Source organism: Embiotoca jacksoni, unplaced genomic scaffold (assembly GCF_022577435.1).
Source record: "Embiotoca jacksoni isolate LCO1_2020_lvr unplaced genomic scaffold, fEmbJac1.0.p SCAF_11, whole genome shotgun sequence".
Lineage (NCBI taxonomy): Eukaryota > Metazoa > Chordata > Actinopteri > Embiotocidae > Embiotoca > Embiotoca jacksoni.
The window spans coordinates 13,801,320-13,826,584 of record NW_027185241.1 but is presented as its reverse complement, the minus strand read 5'-3'; the positions used below and the strand labels follow the sequence as shown (position 1 = coordinate 13,826,584).

Genomic DNA, 25,265 nt, shown 5'->3' with positions numbered 1-25,265 from the left:
TAGTGCTGGATCTCTGAATAATCAATATTAATAGTGAGCTTTGTATCCGTGAGTTGAATGTAAAATGGAATATACAGCTGTTTCTTCGGGGCCACATCCTGGCTTCTGTCAAGGACTTTTACATTTCCATGTGTTATGATACTGATTATAGCCCACCTCTGTAGCAGTCTAATGCAATTTTCATTTTAATTAAGTGCCGTTTATTCTGTAATATAGATAGCAGGACGATAACCAGGGAAGAGACAACATAGATTAGATGATGAGATATTCCTTTAGTCATTAACATTTGTAGCACCGTATTCTCTGGACAGTCTTTTTAAATTGTATTAATGGCTTCATTTTGAGACAAAATAGGTTTTGCATTTGTCAGTATCTCTGGTCTGACAGGAAGTCCTTGTTGCTGTCCTTTTACTTGTTAGCATTGTTCATTTTTAGCAGCGCCTTTGCCGATTGTACCCTCCGATTAGCTGCAGTGAGTTGTATTTGGTTTTTGCTTGCCATTTACTCACATTTGCTTGTGTATGCATGTGTCTCCATCTTGTATTTTTTAAGGTTTCTTTTCTGAATTTTGTATTATTTTTGTGTTTGCATGCAGCGGAGTGTGGAGGCAGTTTTAAGGACGAGTCTACTGGCCGTATCCTCTCTCCTGGGTATCCCTTCCCTTACGACAACAACCTGAGGTGCGCCTGGACAATTGAGGTCAACTCTGGAAACATTGTCAGGTATCTCCAGTTGCTAATACATATACCTGCACATATGCATATGCTGTATATTCAGTAGGATGAAAAATTGGTTTTCATACAGCACTTTGCCTGTTATAACTTCAGAACATTATTATCATTTAGTATCTTTTAATTAAGATGAGATAATTAAGATGTACAAAAATGTATCAAAATATGCACAATTTATTGAATATCATTACTCATAAAATATTAGTGGAATTGAGATGATGAAACTAGAAGGACTTTGATTGACATTATGAAGAAACTGCAGTTTATACACAACTGAACTGTGGGCCCTTGTTTTAACTACATCTAAAATAAGCCGAGGTCATCTAACTCACTTCAAAAGACTCAAAGACTCAAATATCCTAAAATTGATTTTATGAGATGTTCCAAAGTTCAGCCAAGATTTCAAACATGAAAACGTCTCCTCCAAAGCTTGATGTCATCAAGAGAAACAGCATGCCGTGGCTCCATTAACAAAGATTGGGAGAGGGACTTTGTAGACGCTGTGACAGCACCCTGGGGAATTTTCCTGGGACATGGAAACATATTTTTTCGGCTGAGAGCTCCTAGTATTACTGTGAAATAAAACCCATTTGGGCTTAGAGGTTGAAGTAAACATGGTATGATTTCATAAAGTCAGCCACACATTGTTTGTGTGAAGAGCTGCTTCAGGCCATCTCTTGATGAGATTGCAGATAAGTCTGTGGTCTCGTACTGTATTTCTAACTTTGGCAGAAATTGATTGATGATACCAAATCTCAACTGGAATGGCCAGAAGATAAGGGACACTTTATCTAGATAGATTCATCTTTTAAACTCAATTTAATCTCACCAAGTTCAGCACCCATTTTGTTTGCTTTCTTTGGAACATTTGATTTTGTTGTATTTTGGATGCAGAATTGTGAACACAAACATTACTAATTCAACAGTGCATACAGTACGTGTATGAACTGTTGTATATCATTTCAGTCTCACTGACCATACACACAGTAACACACTGACTTGACCGAACTGAAGCCAAATTAACTCACCAAATTGCTTGCATGCACCTCTTTCAGCCTCCAGTTTCTTGCATTCGACACAGAGGCGTCCCATGACATCCTGAAGGTATGGGACGGACCTCCTGAGAACGAGATGTCTCTGAAGGAGGTCAGTGGCTCGCTGCTGCCAGAGGGGATCCACTCCACCCTCAACATTGTCACCATTCAGTTCGAGACTGACTTTTACATCACCAAGTCTGGTTTTGCCATCGACTTCTCAAGTGAGTATATTTCTCCAACTGAATGGCATACTGTAGGTATATGTTGTTTTTTGCTTGCTCTTAGTGAGAGTTACTCCAAAGATTTGAAAATGATCAGGTTTATTACCCAGATTATGTTTAAATACACTGGTATTTCAAGATTGTATACTGCCACCTAATATAGTGCAGATCATGTCTGTATAAAAAGAAAAAAAAATGTAGGCACATAGCATGTAAGGACTATGTCTGTCATACTATTGATTTCAAATATGTTCCCAAATGGAACTTTTTAATTTTGTCCTCTTCCTCTCATGTCTTGTGCATCTCCAGTGTTTAGTATAATCTTCAACTACTGTATGTGTTGATGATCAGTGAAAGTCCCAGGTATTTTTCCAGCTCATTGCTGACTGTCTCCTGTGCAGCGTTTGCTGCCGTAATACTAATGCAGTCTACGTGCTCTGCTGATGAATAGCTTCAGTCCTGAGCACCTCGAAGCTATTGGTGAAGGAAACATCATTTATGGCCATGTATGATGTGTCTGAAAATATCTTTTTTTCAGATAGGAAAAAAGTTTCTTCAGGATACAGACATGGCAGCCTAAAGTAAAAATCAATTATATGAGATTCACTGCACTGCAAAATGGAATTGATTCTGCAGATGCATACTGTACTTAAATACCGTGTTTCCCTAAGGCTACTGGTTCTCACATCCAAAAAATGTAATGTGGAATAATGATGGTAACAATAGTCCCGCAGGACTGCCCCAAATTATTTCATTGAAAATACACTAGTAAAAAAAAAAATATACTCAAACGGCAGTTTAGATCTTCACGTGATCGTGGAAATGTCCTCCACAAACTACACAACAGGAAACCAAGTGTTAAATCTGCTCGTGTTGAGTCAAACCTCTGCATCCCATCTCCATTTATTGACAGCATCTTGTGGATGGTAAATTTAGGTTTTTCTTACAATACAATGTGCATTATGAACCCATTGTGTCATTGATGTTAAATACCATTCACTGATTTTTTTTTTTTTCCTACATTTTAAAATGACCTAATCAAATGTTTTATGTGTTTTAAGTGTCATCTATTAATTAAATCACATCCAATATGATCACCAATGCCTTTTAATTTCAACATTTTGTTCTTTGTGTGCTGCAGTGAGATGTATTTGTGTTAAACAACAACAACAAAAAAACACAACAAAACTGCAATATAGTTAACTTGTGTTATGTCTCTCAAGTGTGTCAAAATGGAACATTTGAAGAATCCATCAGATTTTAGCAGCCCAGTCTTAAAGCTCTGGGCTGCTGCACAGCTTTTACTGTAGGGAAGCAGATCAGGAAAACACGTCAGATTTTGACTGATATCAGTTAGTAATCTGCTCTGTGCTGTAACTCTGAGCTACAGTTTCAACATAACAGCTGTCACCGTGTGATATGAAACTACGTGTGTGTGTGTGTACATGTGTGCTCTCTCTTATGGTCATTGATTCCCTGCACATTGGATCCATGTGTGCATCTGTTATGTATGTTTGAGTCACGTGTGCGTGTTTGTCCTTCAGGTTCGCTTGCGACAGCCTGCAGAGATCCAGGTATCCCCATGAATGGCAGTCGCAACGGAGAAGGGCGGGAGCCCGGTGACTCTGTGACCTTCTCTTGTGATCCGGGATATGAATTGCAGGGAGAGAGCAGAATCACCTGCATCCAAGTGGAAAATAGATACTACTGGCAACCCAGCCCTCCAAGCTGCATCGGTGAGACAGAGAAGGGAGTGTGTGTGTGTGTGTGTGTGTGTGTTGTGTCCGTGCATGCAGGAGATAGAGAGGTCTGTAAGGAAGTGTAGTAGGAGATCAGAGTGAAAGAGAGATGGTGAGAAGATGAGGAGGAGAGGGAGTTTGTCTATTAAGCGGCTGCAGCAGAGACTCCAATTCTCTCTCGCTGATGTCTTCAAAATATGTGTAGGATAGACAAGACTCTTCAGATATGTTTGAATTGTTGCCAACTCTTATGTGGACAAATCCTCTTCTGTTGCCTGTTAAAGACTGAGTGCTCTACAGTCTCCCAACACGTTGTCTTATTAGAGCTTAACAGCTAATTACTTAACAATGCAGTTAGAAATAATTACACTAAGCAGGTCCAAAGAAACCTAGATGTTCTTGAGTTGCTGCCAACTGGCCTACGAGTTATGTTTCTGGCCAGGGAAGACCCAGGCATTTTCATGTCTTGTGGTGCAAATTACAAGATCACACAACTCAAGCAAAATGTAATGACAGCAGAAGCAACTCTTTATTAGTGAAAACCTGATGTAAATGTCAGCTGTTCTTCTATAACCAAAGTGCTGCCACACCAAATGAAAGCAGCACAGACATCATCGTGTTACAACTTACTCTGTACCATCATGACACATGACAACGGCTAGTTTATTCATCAAACCCACTAAATGACAAGTAAAGCTATTTGTGAGGCAGATTTAGGCCCAGAATATCCCCTGATGTGCTGAGGCACCAAAAACATGTCATTAAAAATCACAAACATAATCCATCCAGTTGAATTTCCATATTTCTCAACTGATTGTTAAATTTACTTGTTAGTTTGATCTCTGCTGCATCCTTGTAGCCCCAGTGAGATGCAGGAGTCAAGTATGGGGGCAGGAAAAAAAGACCAAGACAATTATAAAAAGAAGCAATAAACAAAAGTTTCAACATTTAGGCATCTGCAGTGTTGAAAAGTTACTAAAGTCTTAATAATATTAATATAATTTGAGAAGCAGAGATCCGGGTTGTTGCTTGAGTAATTCCATAGTTGCTGCATTGCATTGTTTGGTAAAATTGTATATTTGTTCTCCATATTTATCATATTTTATCTGACATGTAGATCTATGCAAAGGATAATCTTTTGTGGATGTCTGTTGTATATTAAACAATATATATTGTTTGTTGAACTGAATTAATGATCTGAAAAAAATACTCGTCATAAAAACATCTCATGTTCTCATAAGGCTGAGAAAAAAGGATATAGTCTTTCTAATACCCTGATTATTGGCCTGATGTAACTGAAGTTTCTTCCTTTTTGCTGATGGAGGTCAGCAAAGGTTATAGAACCTGAGTCAGTTATATCTAATGATGTGCTCATTTCTTCCATGTCTTAAACTGAATTCAGCTTAGCTAAAGACATTTGCAGTCAGGTAGGCAATATGTTTTTTTGTGATCACTTTTCTCATTCATGTCTTTTTTTTTTTTTTTTTTTTTTTTTAATCTCCGCAGCGCCTTGTGGTGGGAATGTGACTGGGTCGTCTGGATTCATACTCTCTCCCAACTACCCACACCCCTACCCACACAGCAAAGACTGTGACTGGCTTATTGCAGTACACTCTGACTATGTGATTTCCCTGGCTTTCATCAGGTAATGTGACAACAGTGCAATATACAACACAGGAGGTTGATTTCCTCCTCACATCAGTTTGTTATTTAAAACAATTATACAAATTTTTTTTTTTTAAAAACTGGGAATTTGAGGTTTTTGCAGAATATGAACAATCGAAAGATTAAAAAAAGACAAAGGTTGTTGTTAAAGGAAAAAGTTTGGTCCCTTAAGTATACGGTCCAGTAGCTTACAGGATGACGCTTTCCTAAACCATTGGTATGTTTGTAACCTGCCTGGAACAGAAGAGACTCTCAGTGGATGCACAGCGGCTCAGGCTGTGCTGTGGAATTGCATGTTTTCTGCAGTGGAACCAGCTATAACATCATAGTATTGAGAAAAGTTGGCCATGTGTGTTAAGCAGAAGACCTGAGTTTGAGTCCAGGTGTTTTGGGAGATAGGGGGGAGGCAGCTGCGTCGCTACAGACGAGTTCTCCGGCCACTTTGCTGAAATGTGGTGAAACAAGATTTCTGGATGAAAACTGTCTGGCAGGAGTGTGATATGAGTGCAGCTCATTTCCTGTGCTGAATTATACCTAGAACATATGCTTTACATTATTAATTGCAATCTAAGCAGCAGCAATACGGGCAGAGCAAAACTCACAGATGTGCCTGAGGGCAGATTTCATGGGCAGTCTTCTTTTGACTGTTGAGTATTATTTTTGTAGTCATTTCTTGAGAAGGTTTCTGGAGAAGGTGCATAGGTATATTCACTCTGTCTGTACGCCCACACAATTTTACTCTTCTCGAGGTGAAGAAGAAAAAAAGTCACCATGTTTCTTTTCCAACTCTGTCCTTCAAAACAAACATCTAATAGAATTAGTGCAATGCCGCTTTCTCTCCTGGGAATGCCAAATGAAAGGATGGAGTTATGATTTTAAATTGGAGTTGCCTTGATCCAACTTAAATGCAATTATCTCCAAGCTATTTACATTTTTGTCATAAACCAGGCTCATTATTTTGAAAACAAATGCTCCCCTCTCTCTCACTGCAGAATGTGATTTGATATACTGCTCAACAATATGAAACGATCTTTTCACACCGCATTGCCATTGCCGTCTGGGAAGATTTTGTGCAACCGCAGTGTCACAACAATTTAATCTCTTCTCACCTCTTGGGGGAGATATCTTTTTTTATCTCTTTGTCTGGAGATGCAAAACAAATCGCTTGGCATGACTCACTTCTAGCACTGCGGTGCACACTTCAATTTTGAAACCCTAATGCATTCTAAATCTTTCCTCCAATCTGTACAATCTGGTGGTTAAGACTTGGCAAAATAATAACTGTTTTATCTTTCATTTGTCTGTTTCTTTTACTTTTTCACAGCTTCAGTATCGAGCCCAACTACGATTTCTTGTACATCTACGACGGGCCAGACAGCAGCTCTCATCTGATTGGCAGTTTCCAGGACAGTAAACTTCCCGAGAAGATCGAGAGCACTTCCAACTTCATGTACTTGGCATTTCGTAGCGATGGCTCTGTGAGCTACACTGGCTTCCATTTGGAGTACAAAGGTACTCTGAGGGCCTCACGGGATTAACTGTGTTTTCATGGAATATGTTTATGTATTACAGTAGGGGATTTAGTTTGGTACATATATAAAGGAATTCAAATTAACCCTTTGATTTGTAATATTGTACACAGCTACTTTTTCTAATCTTGATGCCAGCTGTGAGAATGATTCACCCTTATCTATTTTACACGTGTTTACCATATTAATACATTTTTAATATCACTGTTTTGTTAAATCAAGCAGACACTTGCAATCTGTATAACAGTTTCCTATCTGCTACGTTAGAAACCTCTCTCATTTAAAACAGTTGTGTCTGTTGCAAAAGCTTTGTTTTTTTTACTTGACAGCAAAACTGCGGGAGGCGTGTTTTGATCCGGGGAATGTGATGAATGGCACCAGAATGGGTACTGACTACAAGCTGGGATCCATGGTGACATTTCATTGTGAGTCGGGCTACCTGCTGCAGGGCTACTCCACTCTGACATGTGTCATGGGCAACAGCAAGAGACCGGAATGGGACAGAGCTAAACCAACCTGTCAAGGTGAGTGGCAATATTTCGGCAATGACAGGAGGCCTGAGTGGCAGAGAATTGCACTCCTGCTGTTTGGTCAATATTTGATACAATGTGATACCAGGTCAGAGCAGTGTTAAAAAGAGCTGAAAAGTGGTGCATACTGCTCTTGCAAGAAAAGACAACTCACCGGACAGAATACTGTGTTTTATAGATGTAGAACACTTAAATCGTTACAGATCATTTATTTATAATTTTTACAGGCATTAACACAAAAGATGTAGAGTGCAACAGTAGTTCAGCACTCATGGACTAGGTAGGAAGGACACTGTATGTCACAAGTTTGTTCATGTCATTCTGATGTATGTCATGAACATCAATGTCCCAAAGCAGAATCTGTAACCAGTGGACATTTCCAGAAACACTCGTGTGTGTGTGTGTGTGTGTGTGTGTGTGTGTGTGTGTGTGTGTGTGTGTGTGTGTGTGTGTGTGTGTTTTTGTTTTTGTTTTAATGCCCAAAACAATTTCATAAATATGTCAGACTTTGTTATCTCCTCTTTATAATACCCAGTCAAACATAACACATTAGTTTCAGCAGCTAAAACTAAAGCCAGTGTCCCTTTAATGCAATAACACAGATAGGACAGGAGCTACCTATGAACATATTAATCCAAGTTATCAATTGATCATCCCATTAATCCAAAAGTAAAGTGACTTTAAGCATAAACTTGCACTTTGAATTAATCTAAGAAGCGTAAAAGAATTAGTTAAACAAAAGCACTGTTAATACATTCATGATATTCATAGCCCTGACTTCCTAAGAAGTAAGGCAACCTTTGTGGTGAAGTAAAATACAGCAAATTTGTTTTTGAAAGTATAAAAACCTAAACGTTCGTTTGGTGAATACATTCAACCAGGTCTGTATTTGCTTGTGACCTAACAGTAGATTAAGCAACCTCTCCTGACAAGTCTTGACATAAAGTGGCTGAAAAGTAGTCAGTTTTATAATTGTTGGATTTTTATCGTATAATATACAATTTATTATTGTTTGATATTTAAGGCCAAATCTGCAGTGCAGGCATTCCCTAGAGCATTAGAGCATCACGGTGTTGAGGGAGAAGAGGAGTGAGCAAAGATGCGAGGAGTGTCAAGATAACTACCCAGCGCTCCTCCCTCCAGTAGCATTACACTAATTTGAATATTTGTCATATTTAATCTGCCAAGGTTGAAATAGATTTCAGCTCTCATTTGCAGCAGTGGCGAATGGGAGCACCCACTCTTCCACCAGAGAGCTATTCATTACTTTTACAGTTGGCACCTGTGTAACTTCACTGAGCAGCCCCGGGGTTATTTGCTTTACTAACGGGTCCATCAGTATCTTGCTGTTAAGTATTTTCACTTTAAGGCCAAATCTGAACTGAAGGCTTAACTGTCTAAATGCTAAATGTAATGGCTTCAGCTGCCCCAACATATGACCCGCTCCTGTTCCCTTACATTATTTAGCCATTCACTGAGGTTGGTAGAATTTCCCAAACAAGCACACAAGATTTATTTTAGAAAGGCAGTCTGCCTTTGCTTATTTGAACGAGCAAAGATTTGATCGCATTTAAAAGAGTACCTACAGATAATGGTGATATACTCAAATCACATGTAAAATTGATATGTTGTTATCATTATATATGAATAAATAAAACATTTAGAAAAAATAAGTGCAACTAACATTTATCACACCTTCAAATCCATAAAATTAGCATTAGGAGTTTCAGATCAGGTGCCAATGATTAGAAGCTTCTTAGAGAGTGAAAGGTGAAATCTTCTTTTTTTAAACCTCTGACATTCAGGATTTCTTTGCAATTGAAGTGTGTGGTGTCATCACACCAAGATCTAAAGAGCTCTATAAGGCCTTCAAAAATGTATTCATGGATGAGTTTCCAAAGTGATTTGAAAGGATCTCCAAACTATTTGAAAAAAAAAATCATTCCACTGTAGAGATTTGAAATGACTGCCAGTTTGCCCAGGACTGGCTTCCCCAACAAATTCAGCCAAAGAACCCTAAAATATCATCACAGTATCTGCTGGTTACTCTTGCAAATGTTAATGTCAGTGTGCAAGTGAAAACGTAAAAAAAAAAAAAAAAAAAAAAGATTAAACAAATTTGACCTACATGGAAAGTGTATCAGAAAAAAAGTTTTTGTTATCCAAAACAAACATAAGTGCAAAATTACAGTTTTCCAGAGAGCATATTGGCAAAGACGGACAAACGAATACAAGATAGAATTGTTTGGGCACAGTAACAGTACACATGTTTAGCGTAGAAGAAAGGCAGCTTTTTAGTTGCCTTGCTGCAGTAGGAACAGGGCAACTTACAGAAATTCAGTCAGTTATGAATTCTGCATTGTATCAAAGAGTGCTTGAAGATAATGTGAGATCACCTGTACAAAAGTGGAATATGAACCAGAAGTGGACCTTTCAACAAGACAATGATCCTAAGCACCATGAGCAAATCCACAAAGACATGGTTAAAAAAAAAGAAAGAAATAGAGGCTTATTGAATGGCCAGTCAAAGACCAGATTTGAATCCCATTGAAATGTTGTGGGAGGATTTCAAAGTACAAGCTAGAAAATCCTCAAACGTCTTGCAACTAAAGGAATTTTCCATAAAAGAGTGGCCAAGATTTTCAGCAAGCAGACTGGTGGACAATTATGCAGAAAAACAAATTCTGACCAAAGAGCATTGAAGAAAATATATCTTTACTCTTAAAATGATCTGCTGAATTTCATATCCTGCTCACAGTTCTCTAATAAACAAATCAGGGCTGAAGCTAACCATTATTTTTGCACATTTTGCTTCATGACTTGTTTTGTCTATGAAATGTAAGAAAAAGGTGAAAAATGGCTGTTATACTTTTAGTGGCATCTTGAAAACACTTTTTTTGCTTTGACTTAAAGTCCAAAACACAATTTCAGTGTATTACTATGCAAGTAAGACAAAGAAAAGCATGACCTTTTGATAAACAAAATGTATCCTTAAAAAAATTACCAAAGCAATAATAATTCAAAAGTGTCTAATACTATAAAAATAGTAGTAGATGCATTTTCTGTTAAGGACTAATTAATCAACAAAATGTTGCAGGAGGTACCTTAACACAAGTTAAAGGTATGTAATGGAGTTTTTGATTTACGCTTGTGTTTGCATTTTGGTTGCAGTGTGCTTGTGCACAAGGTTGGACATGAATGTATGTGACATGATTCACACTGTTGCCTCCATGTTTCACACAATTAGTCTAATTAACACGTTGGCAGAATTAATTATTTGTATTGTGAAAAGGTGAAAAATATTTGTATTTGATTTCTCTGCTATTCTGGAGGGCACGGTGCTGTGGGGGGTAGTCTCTTTAATCAGCAAGTGGCAAAAGTTAGACACGGGAATTTGGTTTGGGTCTTCAAATGTTTTTTGCATTTATTCACTGTCAATTAGCCTGAACTATTCCTGCACTGCTACGTTCACACAACTACACTGCTAACTTACTCTATACTCTGCTGCAATGTCCGGGCACCAACCTCATCATCACACAACACATGTGCTCGCGCTGTCTCTCTGAGGCTCGCTCGTTCTCGATTGAGAATAATTTGTTGTGGTCATTTGGCTTACTCGCTGTGTAAAAGCATTTGGGCGCTGTGCCCAAGTAATATGATAGTAGGGAAAACCCTGATTGACATTTTATTTTACTCCTGAATACTGATGTTGATAAAAGCCTCAAGGATCTAATTTTGGTTGGACTTTAGTTGTAACCCTGGGTTTGTCTGTCATGTTTTACATTTCCAGTGAATCCATTGTCTGTCCACATTTGAACCTTTCACCCAATACATTCAGTGCATTATATTAGTTTTATTGCACTGTAATGGCTCCATTAGCTCCCTTGTCTGTCTAAATAAAGTGAATTGAGATGCAGGGTCAATATCCTCCAGATATAATAAGTTAAAAATCTAAAAACATTGAAACCCCTTTATTTGCAGCTAAAGTTATGCACTGACCTCTTTAATCACAATTTACATAATCATATGTATGCATTTAATACATTTAAGTAATGACTCTTCTGTGAATTTAGGTCATTCCTACCTATCAGTCCTTTACAGAACACACAATGATTGGTTGTGCAATTTGCCCACTTCTCCATAGCACTGCACTCAGCTGTAGGAAGGAAATCATTAAAGCACATTTTGAAAATCCCATCCTTTTCTTGGTGCTGCTCTCACCTGCTGTAGATTGAAAGCTCAGTGTGCTCTCCCTCCCACTGGCAACATTCAAATTCCTCACCCACCAAATCACAATCTCTCCCATTCTCTGACAAATCAGCTTGAATTAAACTCTCATTTGCTGCCATCACATATGTTGCTTTACATGCCTCTTGCTACTCCAACAACCACATAAGGAAGAATATGCTGATCCATCTTTCTGCATTAATATCTGTGCTTCTCATGTGCTGCTTGATGAAACAACAGTTGCATGTACATTGTGTGTGGGCTACAGGGGGTTCAGAGCAGTAGGTGACAGCTTCCCAACAACAAATGAGTGAGTTTGTTTACAGTCGAGGCTTGCCTACCCGGTGGCTCGGTCCGCAAGGTCTGAGCTAACTGTGTTAGAGGGCCTCTTGGCAAATTAGGTACATCATTAACAGCTTAAGATGGGACTCTGAGATGCGACGCAGGTGCAGAACAGTCTACAGCTTATATTAATGAACCTCGTCGCCCTCTAAATATCTACCAACATTAGCAGTAAGAATATAAGAATACATTTAGGAGACACAAGCATGCAAGGGTACGAGTTTTTGTTTGGAGCTAATAGGTTGGACAGACAGCTGTTGGTTCCTCCCCTGTGGATAGGGTCTTCATCTTGTGGCTCTAACAACACAAACTGTATCGCTGCATTAATATGCATTCATGCGAGTGAATATTTTACGTAAACCTTAGTGAAAGTACAATCTAATTAGTTAAGATTATGAATATGTATCGAGCAACTTAAAAAAAAAAAAAAAAAAAAAAAGAGCAGCTGGACTTTTGAAAAACTTTCTGCTGTAATCTGAATCTTACTACATGCTGCTGGGCGATTCTGACTGATTTAAGTCACAGCGTGTGGGACTTTAGTGACTGTGTGTTATGTTGATTGATGGGGGTTTTACATATTTTAGACAAAACATACTTTTCATTGCATGTTGTTTCCCTGTTGAGTTTTCATCCTGTAAACACAACTCAGGCTTTTCTTTTCTATCTGATAACAGCCTACTTTCCTCTTAAAAATTTCCCCAAAGTGTCTCTCAAATGTCAAATTATTTCTGTATGCTGGCCCCGAATTGTACATGTCAGCAGTCAAAAGTTCAAAGGTGACTTTTCATCTCCTTTTCTTGCGCTGTACCAGTTAAAATTGATTCACTGATTATGTTTTATTGCCTTATTTCCCCAGGTACTGCAAGCTGGTCGTTTCACTTTTGTTAACTGTGCTTCTCTGTTGCTTGCCTCCCTGTCCCCACAGCTCCCTGCGGAGGTCACTTCACAGGTTCAGAGGGAACTGTGTTGTCTCCAAACTACCCACATAATTACACCAGAGGCCAGAGTTGTATCTACGACATCTTTGTCCTTGGGGACTTTGGTAAGCATTTATTTTCATGAAAGTGCAGAAAATGCTTCCTTGTAGTCTGTTAAACTGGTGCTAATAGCCCATACAGTATGTGGTGTAGTTGTCCAGAAATATTTTTACTTCAAAAATGAAGCAAAAATACAAGCTTAGAGAAGCAATTGTTTGTATTTTCTGCGAGAATTCAGTTAATGATGAGGATAGAGGATCGTCTGTGGAGAAATGGACGCTTACTCCCAAATATGGTCATAGGTGACAGAAAGCTGCCAAACAAAACATTCAGACTTCTTCATTTCCCTGTAGGGCTTAATTAGTTTTTGATGCAATTGACTATTTTGCACATTTGGATTGTTTGATGCTTACAGCCACTGACACTAAAGTTAAATGCCTATCTGCAGTAGAGTAATATTCAGTCAGTGCAGACTTACCTCATATCTAAAACTACATTTGCAGAGAATCAACTCAATGTTTGAACAACAACAAGTCAGTGATGGCAACTCACTGCTTTGTATCTGATAAGATCTCATTTAATCGATACATACATGTTAGAATGCCATACCAACACACTGCTGGAGGACTGCTGCACTTCTTCCAGCCGCTCTCCACTCTTCTGTATGAGTTTAAAAGCGCCCTGAATAATGGCAGTGTTTGGGCTCTTATAAGAGGTGTAAAAGCAGAATAGCATCGGGGCAAACAAGAATTGATTGTGTTGACATGAAAAATTTTCTGGAACGAAGGTAATGGAGAGGAAGGTCAAGCAGCGGAAGGCTGTGGGAATAGATGGAGCAAGCAAATTGTCGTGTGCTCAGTTTATCTAAGCGCCTCTATTTATACATAATTCAGCAAAGATGTCTAGAAGACCTTGATGTGTTTCTGCTCAATATTCCACATTAGTCATAAAGAGCTGCTTGAAATGTAGGCAGATGTTTTTATTCTGTAAAGCCCTGTTCTTATGAAACACAGATTAATCCCCTGTGTGATGATCCAGTCCGACAGTTTACATCCTCCGTTGCCATTTCCTGCTGCTCTTGGAGTCCAGGAACCCACAAGTCTTTTTTTTTTTTTTGTGATAAATATTGCATACAAACGCAGCCTTTGCTTAAACCGCCAGCAGAAGCTTAATGGAGTGTGGAAGTCGCCAAGCAACATTCCCACCTGGGTTTACGAATTTATTCCAGGGAGTGTAGAGGCAGAGGCTATTGAAAAGTCTCACTGATGATGAGCAAGACTGCTGTGGTGTGGCAGCTTGAAGAAAACATACTCTGAGTGGTCGTCTAACAAAGCAACTGGGATTCACAGCCTGGGTTAGAACAAACTGAAAATGTTTTGATTACAACTGGACCTGTGCTATATCAAGAATGTCTTATATTATCTGAAGCACATGCTTCTCATTACACGAATACTATGTAAGTATTTGATATTGCACCAACATTAGAACCAGAGTAGTGTAAAACCAGCTCTCCACAGTTTTTGCAGTAATAACAATCAGCAGAGGAGAGCTTGTTTGCACATATAAGTGGTATTGGAAACCAGCCATTTATTTGATATGCAGAACACCATATTGCAACCACAATAAAACCATTAAATTATGTGTTTGTTTAACTTAACTTTATTGTTTTACTTTACTTAATTATGTGAGTTAACTACATTAAAAAGAAGGACAAGTACTGAATGAAGAGTCCAACATTTCGGTGTTTTTAATCTGCAGGTAAAACAGTATGGAGGGCAATTCTGTTTTCTCTGTAGCAGCTTTGGCAGCTGAGTGTAGCCTATAGGCAGTGTGATAACAGAAATCAAATTTCAGTGTCTAGTATATAGGTAATTGAAATTCGTGAGTACCCAGGGTGGAGTATCAAACATGTGCCTTATAGTCTGTCCCTCATATGACCGATAACATACCATAAGCCTTTCAGACAGTGTGTCAACCTGGTTGCACTGGTAGGAAAAGGTCAGTGGGAAATATCATCTCCTGACACTGGACCGGCGACCTGAGGGTTTACATTTGTGCTGGAGAGCTGGAGTATAATATGGAGGCTTGTTTTTTTTCTGTCAAGGTGTTGACACAAGGGTTTAAACAGACTGTAATATGTTACATGTGTTCCCCATAATTCGTATTATAATTTTTTAGAAAGGTATTACCATTACGGTGCCTATGTAACAGCCACAAGCTATTAGTTTCCAGAAAGAAAGCAGTGTTCGAATTGTTGATCATCATCTAAATATTTGTCAGAGTAAAAATAGGTGGCTTTTTGTCAACTAAAGCAAAATAAAATGAACAGTGATGGGCAGATGTTTTATTTAGCCTCAAGAATACTGAGTTAAAGTGCATCAAGGAACATAATTGCCTCCTGAATTGTCCTGTATCAGTAATAGCACACATTTGATCTGGAAGTACAGCAAATAGGGCTGGAAAGAGACAATAATTTCACCATTGAAAAACATTTTGGTGCACAATATTGCCAAGATCTTCGAAGCTATTACTGGTTCCAAGAAAAGATACATTTTCCTTTCATGTTGTTGCTTTGGTACCTGTCTGACCGGTGAAGTCCTTACAGTACACTCTGGGCCTGATTTAGTAACATCTCTAAATGGCATATTTTTTCCAAAGGTTTTCACATTTATTTTGCACCCGTTTTGCAGGTGATTTGCAAAGAGTATTTGCGTCACTGATATCAGGTGCAAATCACTGTATTTAAATGAGGGGTTTGCGTGTGTTAAAGTGATTCCAACAATGGAAAACAGAGCGACTGCAAAAGGAAAAGGAAATCTGATCCCATTGAAATTAAGAAATATAAATATAACATGAACAAAACGCTTTACAGGAGATTATCAGCAAGACAGTCAATACTGTGGGAAAAAAAAAAAGGCTTAATGATAAAATGTCAGCAATAAAACAGGAGGGACGGTGGATGAGATCTTCCAACAAACACCGATCAGCAGGTCCAGCTCTTTCTGTGATGAGCAGGTGACATTTCATTTAGTGCCACGCGAGTGCTCGGGAACTTTATGAAGTCACCTGTGAATTCTGTGGGACACATTCAGGACCTGTGACAGCACACCTGAATAACAGGACTGGGTGGGATATCCAAGCAGCGTTATGCTGGAATGACCCAGAGGCAGAACAATGCTGAGTCGTAAGACGTTTTTTAATTGATGGTATTTCGTGGCTCCTCCTTTTGTTGTTGGCTGTCAATCATCATTCAGTTCATTCAATAACTCAGAAATGTCATCACTGGACAAACGATATGTCTGAATATTTTTGCCTCTGAGATCTCAAAAATGTTTCCACAGTTGTGAAACCACGTTCTCTACGTATTCTTTAGTTTCCTGCGTGTCCTTCTCACCACAATAAGAATAGCCGTCTCTCCAGATTTGCGCATCCGATTAATACGTTCCTTTCAGTCGTACTAAAATACTCGCACAATCACTTCTCTTATTTCTACTTTCAGGTTTAGTAAATATCGTTGCGGGTACTAAATTGTTCTATTTGCATGTCCTCTCCCAGTGTTTTGCACGTTCAGGTAGAAACGCCCAATATTACATATGCATGCAGGTAAACATGCAAAATGGAAAATGTGTGTTAAATTGCACATTTCAAAGACGCAATCCTCCCTGTATGTCTTTAGTAGATCTGCTTGGAAATTTATTTGCGGGTGGTGAGGAGTTTACATGTGATTTTACACACGCAAATCTTTAATAAATCAGGCCCTCTGGCTACAAGACTGAATGCTGAACTCTCATTTTCTTCCCTTAAATTTGTTGTGGTTGTTTCTTTAAACTGATTTAGGAGCAAACTCGATAAAACCGTAGGCTAACTGGGCTGCTGTTAAGCCCTGCAGTACGAGTCACTACCCAAGTAGGATTACCCAGGATTCTCTCTAACTATAAGATATGTGTATGTATTCAGTTGGACTAATGCTGCTGACATAATAAGCTACATTGGTTTCTCTTTGTTTTGTCATCTGTTGCAAGTTTTGCTGAAAGCCCAGGTTTATCGTGTGTGTTTTAGGAACTGTGGACAGGTTGTCAGTGTGAAGGAAGGATTGTGACAGTTTAACAAGAATTGGCGATGTTTATACATGTGGGATTTTGGCAGATATTTTGTTCAGTGGTATCATAGTGTAGTTTGTATTGATTTACTGTATTCTAGCCAAGCTGTCACGATTTCTGTCTCACTGATTGAACAGATCCTGTGGAAAGGTGCATACCTCCCCATATGTATCTGTGTTTTCATTTGGACCGCATTTTCCTTCTTTACCTGATATAATGTATGCACATGATAAGCATCCATCTATAAAATCATCATGCACCACTGTGTAATCTGGTACAATTCTCTCTGAAACATCACCTCAATCTTGCAAATATATTTCGGTAGAATTGCTGGTTCAAAATGACATGCAATGGAAATCTGCTCTCTGCTCTTACCCTTTGTATACACTTTAATATAGGCATCTATTTATGTACTGTATGCCAGTTGATGATCATAAAGATGAATAAATAGCTGGTAGTAAACACCAGTGCTTATGCTGTGCATATAGTCAATAAAAAGGCTCTACATTCATTTGTGAACCAACATTTCTTGGTACCACAGCACTCATACTTGCACTCTGCGCCTGGCTTATTTTACTTTGCACCATTCAAATGTCATTAAGTTACAATGCGCATCTGTCTTGCCCTTTAATGTTTAATTATTCTGTCCGAAATAATAGTTGTAGTCATATTTCAAACAATAACTCTGCTCGTTTTTGTAAAGGGATGAATTATTCATGGGACTCAACCTTTGCCTTGGGCACTGCTTGTAAACATACACACATACTCTGTCCCACAGGAATATACTCTGGTTTATGCCAAGTTCAGTGGCAAATGTGAAATTTCTAAGACTTTTGTTTTGTCCTTTACTTCCATCAGGGTGTGGTATTTAAACCTCTAAAATAGGGAGACAAGTATTCTTATTTTATGCCAAATACCAAACTGCTTCAAGGTGAAAAAAAAATCTGCTTAAGTTTTCATTTAGCCTGGAGGACTTGTTTGTTCAGTGCAGCCTTCTTTGTGAATGTTGATGGCTTCAGAGGTGAGCCAAAATCTTCCAATTAGTGAGACCCTCCATGGTAATTCTTGTGAAGGTAGTTTCTTCTCTTGCAAAGTGAAATTTACTTTTTTTTGGTTAAGAATTGGATTGTGCATGAAATATTCACAGCTGTAGTAACATTCACTCCAAAGATCATCAAATTTTAATATAAAGTTTGAAAATCAACTGTGGATCTGATGATTCTCAAATGGCAAACTCCTAATGTGTTTCTTGTAGAACTCTGCAATAGTTTCACTGTGTATACCTCAAATCCTGAAACTAACTTTAACATGTTTATGTAGCAGATTAAATGACAATTATAGCACCACATTCTGGTTAACTTTGCAAAAGTTCCATTTCATCCCAAGGTACACCGGCACTGGAAGGATTCTCATAATGAGTATTTGGTGAATTTGATTTCTTAGACACAACATTCATTCACCACTGTTTATCTGCCTGAGGATTTTTATGGCTCCGGTGTATGTGTCTATACAATACTAACAACAACATATGCATAATGGTTGCCACAGAGTGTGTCAGGAGGCGAGACAGGAGCACTGACAGATTGCTGTAATAACTCTGGGCTGTAACAAGATGGACAGAGAATGAGTGAGAGAGAGGGAGAGAGACCGTGGAGACTGCAGGAGGTAACGGGAGAAGGACTAACTACAAGAATGAGGCACATAGATCTTTGTTGAATGTGAAAGTCTCTGAGAAGAAGAAGTTAGATGGAGAGTGATAATGAGTGAAAGTTCTAATGAGCGAGACAGGGAAGGAGAAGAAGACTGAGAGAGAAAGTTCTGCTAAGAGTGATCATAAAAACATTGACCCCTCAGGCTGATTGTTGACTCATCAGTGATGTTTGCTGAACAGTGGGATTATGCCTGGAGCCACCATAGTACACGACGAGCTACATCCCACACAAAAAACATGACTTTGTCTGACTGCATCAGTTTACAGTCGATATACTTTTCTCTTTGAGATTAACCTATGAACTGTGAACCGTGCTCCGGCACAGCCGTGACTCGACTGGTGCTGACGCACATGTGCCTTTGGAAGTGTAATGAGAGAGTGTGCCTTTGTCAAATTTGAGTGAAAACACTCATTTGAATGGGTGCACTGTCTGGATTTGACAACCTGTCGTTTCCAGGCTGATGAGATTCTGGGGTACCCATTGTGTTGATGCATTGGCTTGTGTCACCCATCAGAAATGTATCTGAAGAGTGCTGTACACTGTTTCAAGAGTCATCAAGTATAAAATGATGACAAAGACCCAGGCAATTATTTTTTTTTTTATTTTTTTTTTTTAAAGGAGCCTAGCTAAAACTGAAGTTAAAGAGGCCAGATACATATCCTCGCTCTCTTCCTCTCTCCTCGCTTTTGACCAAGAATTACAGCTTTCAATCTGTAGAGGGGAGTTTTTACCCAAGATAGAAGCCTAATGGACTGCATGCAGTTTGTGCCAAGGTGCAGCCACAAACTCCCTGCCAAAAGGGCTGATGCAATTTCACTGTGATAATGGGTCATTAAAAATATATGTGTCTGTGCTGTCATATAATCCCTTTGGTTGCTGTAAATGAGGCTTGTGTATGCTGTCATAGCCCAGAATCTCAGAAGGCCCGCGCTGCCACAAAGCAAAGACGACGGGTATCTCTTCCATAATTCATAGCAAAAAGGACATACATAGCTTCCATTTTCTTACCTTTCACTGTTGCTCATGCTCTAAGTGTCTTCAACACCTCATCTGGGTTTTACACATACTTTGTCTTCAGGCGCATGTAGCTAATCCAGTGGCTGAGGGCAAAAACAGGCTTCCATTACATTCAAGTTACATTAGCTGTGTCCTGAGCAGTTGCTTTTTCACAGCATAGTCCAATGATGGATTACCTGCATGGCTGCGTAATAGAGTGCCAGTAGTAATTTCCTGCCATCATGGCCATGTAGCCATTGACTGACCAGAAATGTTCTCTTAAATGTGACTTTCCAATTGCAAGCAGATTGATGTGAGAGCCCATACATAACACCTGCAGTTTAGAAAACGGTAAATAAATGGAAATCTAGGATATCAGGGTAATGATATAATCTTTAAAAGTCATCACTTATTAAAGTCAATAAGCTTGAGTTCACCTGCTCTCAGTGGATTTTAGATTGAACACAAAATGTCAGATGTTTTAATTTCTTAAGTACCCAAAATCATTTTTTGTTTTTAGTTTGACACAATCAGGCAGAACTCATACACCCACAAGGACAAGACATATATAGTTAAAAGGTGCTTTACATGATAGAAGAGCACGCACCATGCACCAAAATGATAATAATAAAAAATACCCTCAATAATCTTAGAATTGATCCTATTGGATTAATAACAAAAAAAAAGTAACTACACTTCTTAAACACAAAAGCAACTAGCAAAAGATGTAGCAGTTCTTCTGGAAAGATATACTTCTTTATCAAGAAACTTTGAATCCATGAGGAACAAATGTTCAGCCAGGTAGCTAATCACAAGAGTGATTCAGAAGAATCAGAAGATATCATCTTATGGGCAACAAGAGGTGGGAGCTGGCTTGCTACGTCAGTCATCTAGTGGTAAGGTGATTTATAGCTGGCTGTGAATAAAAAAAACAAAAACATCTCAAGTATTGGGAAGAAGCAAAGGGTCAATAAATATGCAGCTGATGCAGGCATCTCTGCATCTTACCTCACCTCAGTTGGTTTGGTTGGCAAAATAATACAGAGGCCCAAACACAGCATGGGAGTAATTTTGGGGGGTTTTGGAGAACTTACTCCAGCTACACTGTCAGACAAAATCCCTTTAAGGCCTTTCAGACAGAGGTAAGGACAGAGACAGATAGAGACCCTACAGATGTAGTCAAGGTTCACTGAATAGCTTCAACATGATACCTGTTATCCGACTTTAAGACTCCAGTTTAGATAAATGCTCCACCATAAAATAACCCATGAGAATTGACGTGGTTCCAAGGGGTTTTTGAGTCTTACTCATACCTGCATCAAAAAAAACAACATATAACTGAAATGCTGCAATACCTCTACTGTGTGCAACCACTTAATTTACTCTCGAATGGTTTAGTATTAAATCCTGCATTTCGGCATGATGGTGTCATATAATTTGAACAAGTAATATTACTTTTGCTGAAGATTGTCACAAAGTTTTCAGATTAGCTGTTGTGTCACTGTTTAGGGAATGTTTTCAGAGTTTTGTAGCAGAAGCCTCATCTGGCAACCAACCCACAAGGCTGGTCCATGTCACTGTAACAAGATGAACATTAAGAAATTATAAGATACATTGTTTTGGAACAGAAAGTGCAGGACTGCTCATGACACAAAGGAGTTGCCTCAATCTGAACCAGAGGAGGTCTTCCTACCGCTTCCAACCAGACTCTGACAAACCAGATGGTCTGCAGCATGAGTCAGAAGTTTCCACTGGATATACTGTATGTGTAATCTGACCACAGGCTTTTTCTATTTTTTTTGTACACGTGTTAGTGTGATTAAATCACTTAATGATTAAATATAACTTTGTGTAAAACAGGAGAAAGGTGCTTATTTAACACCAAAACATGCTGGTGAGTCATATATAACAAGCTGACCATCGCCGAGCATGGTTAAGTGGTTAGTTATATGGGTGGGTTGTTAATTATTGACATTTACATCTGAAGCAAAAATTCTGTACATTTCGCAGTTTTATTTTTAAAGCCATATGCAATGCAATATAGCATTTTCTCTTCATTAACTCTGATAGTAGCACAGTAATGGTGATTTACAGTTGGTGGGCTTTTATATATAGTAAATAAATAGCCACTTTGGTAATTCAGTATTGCTAAATAGTTATTTTCCCACATACTTCAAAGTCATTGAGTTTTTTGTCTGTTGACTGCATACAAAACATTTGAACCTGTCTTGTTGCAAGGTTATAGCGTGACCTGTCACTCCCTATTCTTGTGAATAGCAGTAACACTACTGATGAGCATAACACAAAGCCAATTTAAAGGCATATTGGGTTGTTCAGGTGAAACAGCAACAGAAAGAAGAATCCTGGCATAATAAACTTTTGCAGTTCAAAAACAACCCTGAAAAGTATTTATTTGGTATTTACAGTTGCTGCACAGAGAGACATTTTTGCAAACAGACATTTTGGCAACTCCTTAAGAGTTTCTCTTTTTCTGGCAAGTGTATCTAAATGTAAGGCAATACAAGCAAGAAGAGCACAGTCTTACACTGTTTTTTCTTTTTCTTTTTTGTCATTCATAGGTTTTATAATAATCTGTCAACTACCAGCATCACACATGATCCAGTGGGTCATGCTCATTTATTCACTCAGTAAAAGATCAAAGCAGAGGAAGGAGAGACTGAAAGAGGCTTTCTAAGATTATGACATTTCTCTTTCCTGCCACAGTGTAATGATCCTATCTGCAGCATATGCCCTTGTTTTTGACAGGGAAAGGACTCCATCCAAACAGTCAGAATGATAAAGAAGCCAGATGAAAAGTGCTGCCAAAGTTTAGAGTGGAGAGGTGGTAGCATTCAGCCAATCAGATATGGTGTCTATTCTCCAGTCTTTTCTGCCCTTGCTTTCTCTTGATAGGGGAGTTTGTTTTCTCTTTGATTGTCCCAACTTTTAACAGATCCTTAGCTCAGATTGAGACCCAGCCTCAGAGTGCACATTTTTGGACGGTCTGACCCACATTCTTATCAGATTTGTATTATATGTTGATATAGACCTGGCCACAACATAGAATTTGCAATCAAAGTCATTTCTTCACTACATTCCGGTGTCAGGACCCAAAGTTTCCCAGCAGAGCATCACTCTGCCTCAGCCAGCTTGCCTTCTTCCCAAAGTACATCCCACTCTCATCTCTTATCCTGGTCTATGAACCACATGCACTTGGTCATCCACATGATGTAAAAGAAACCGTGATTCATCAGACCAGGCCACCTTCTTTCATTGCTTCATGGTTCAGTTCGGATGGTTGCGTGTTCATGGGCACCGAACCGGTCTGTGACTAAGCAAACCCCATATGCAGCAAGTTGTGATACTGTGTGTTCTGACACCTTTCTATCTTCACCAGCATTGGAAGTTTTCACAATATGTATTACAGCAGCCCTTCTGAGGGATCAGACCACTTGGTACAACCTTTGCACCCCATGCGCATCATTGAGCTTAAGGTGCCCATGACCCTGATGTTGGTTCACCGTTTGTCTTTTGTTGAAACACGTTTGGTAGGTATTACTGCATACTGGGAAAACCCCACAAGACCTACCATTTTGGAGATACTCTAATTCTATTCTCTCGCCACCACAGTTTAGCTCAGGTCCTTGTGCTCTCCTCTTTTTCCTGCTTTCACTCGCTGCCTAATATATCCCACACCTTGACAAGACAATTCATGTTTTTCATATCTGTCAGTTGTTTTAATGTTGTGGCTGATCAGTGTATATTTTCCTCACAATGCTTTCTACACTGATTCCACTCAATTTAAAGAATTGTCGGATTGCTTCCAATTGACACACAATCCCAATGCTTAAGGTCTTGACTGTATACTTTCCAAAACAAGGAATGGCATTTAATAAAATTTTACCTCGAGATTGTTTAAAACAGTATTTTATAAACTTTGTTCAAAAGCGAGCTCTTTTTGAGGATGACATTTTTTTTGTAACTGCCAACCGAGGTTAGGAACATTGTCCTTGAATGCGGTACATAATGGCACCCAGTGTCACTGATTTAAAAAATCTAGTCCCACCAGTGTAATTTAAGAAAATTTACTAAACTCTATGAATGGAATCATCTTGCAAGGTACACACAGTATGGGTTGTTTGTTGGAGTGTAATGTGCTGGATATATGTTCTTGGAACACAATACTCTCAATACCATTTGAGCACCATTCAAGCACCATTCAGACACAACAGCATCCTTAGACATTGTTACTGACCAGGTGCACCTATTCATCCCCACAGTCTGCGCTTTTTCAATTGGATACTTCCAGCAGTGTAACAAGCCTTGTCACAAAGCACTCATCATCCCAAAATGGTTCCTGGAGCATGACAGTGATTTTAATTTTTTCCTCCTACTTGCACTTTCTTCAGATCCCCGCCCTGTAGAGAACCTTCGAGATGTGGTGGCAAGAGCAGTGTGAATGTACTGTCAAATATATGCAGGAACTGTGTGAATTCATAACTCAACAAACTTTGGCTGTTTTTTAAAGTAGAAATATCTTCTGCAACTGTAGCTAGATGTAGTTTGTTAATTTCAAGTGTTAGCTATATGCCCCTGCACTCTTCTAGTCCCCTTTATTTTCTATAAATTATGTAATTCATGACCACCTACATCTTTGATTGATTGCTTAAATTGCAGAATTAATTAAACCAGTCCCCCTAATTTGATTCATGTCCGGCAGAAACCACCAAAGATGGTAGAAACCGTTGTATTTTCTAAATGACTGCCTTCAAACATGAAGAAATTAGATTGCCATCACTTGAGAGAAGGATGATAATTGTACATTTCTTGCATTATCGACGCCCAGTAGGCATAGTGGTATGAGATACAGGAATGCACTAATATCCTAGTCTTAATACCCTGAGAGGTATGCGATTAAAGTGACTTAAATGCTTTGGGATGATTCAAGGTGAAAATGCAGACATGAAAATGTTGTCCATTGTCCAAGTGCATCGTGTTACACCACCATGACTAGGCCCAGAGGACAACAGATTCATCATAGTCCTGCATAAATTAGGTAACAAGTTTCCAATGATTTATTGACTTAATATCTGGACGTGATTACAGCAAAGAAGCAGATTGGAGTCACGCATGGCTGGCTTTGGATTAGAGGCTGAAATGAGCGACACTGTGCTTGGGAGAGTGTGTATACATGTGCGCGCGAGTTTGTGCGTGCGTGTGTTCACAAAGCAGGGAAGCGCAGCCTTTTCAACATAGCACAGTGTTGGTATGCTAATACCATAGCAGTGAGCTGCCCCTAAAAGAAAAAAAGCCTCTCTTATTCAGACTCTGGTTCAGCCACAGGCATTTTCATTACTCCACAGATAACGAAACAGGTCTGTCCATGCTGCTCTGTGTGAGCACACCTTTTTGTGTGTATTCATACTGTATGTGTGGGTCCATTTGCATTTTTGTTCTTT

At 38.9% G+C, this 25,265-nt stretch overlaps 1 protein-coding gene across 3 annotated transcripts in view; it reads left to right on the top strand.

Annotated features, from left to right (window-relative positions):
* LOC138194477 (CUB and sushi domain-containing protein 3-like) overlaps positions 1–25,265 on the top strand; it is a 229,342-nt gene that overhangs the window by 96,620 nt on the left and 107,457 nt on the right. For all 3 annotated transcript variants that reach the window (XM_069143245.1, XM_069143246.1, XM_069143244.1), the window contains exons 25-31: positions 596–722; positions 1,787–1,989; positions 3,534–3,725; positions 5,235–5,373; positions 6,718–6,905; positions 7,252–7,446; positions 12,947–13,063. In XM_069143245.1, the coding sequence (XP_068999346.1) occupies positions 596–722; positions 1,787–1,989; positions 3,534–3,725; positions 5,235–5,373; positions 6,718–6,905; positions 7,252–7,446; positions 12,947–13,063 (1,161 nt within the window). The remainder of the gene's footprint in view (positions 1–595; positions 723–1,786; positions 1,990–3,533; positions 3,726–5,234; positions 5,374–6,717; positions 6,906–7,251; positions 7,447–12,946; positions 13,064–25,265) is intronic.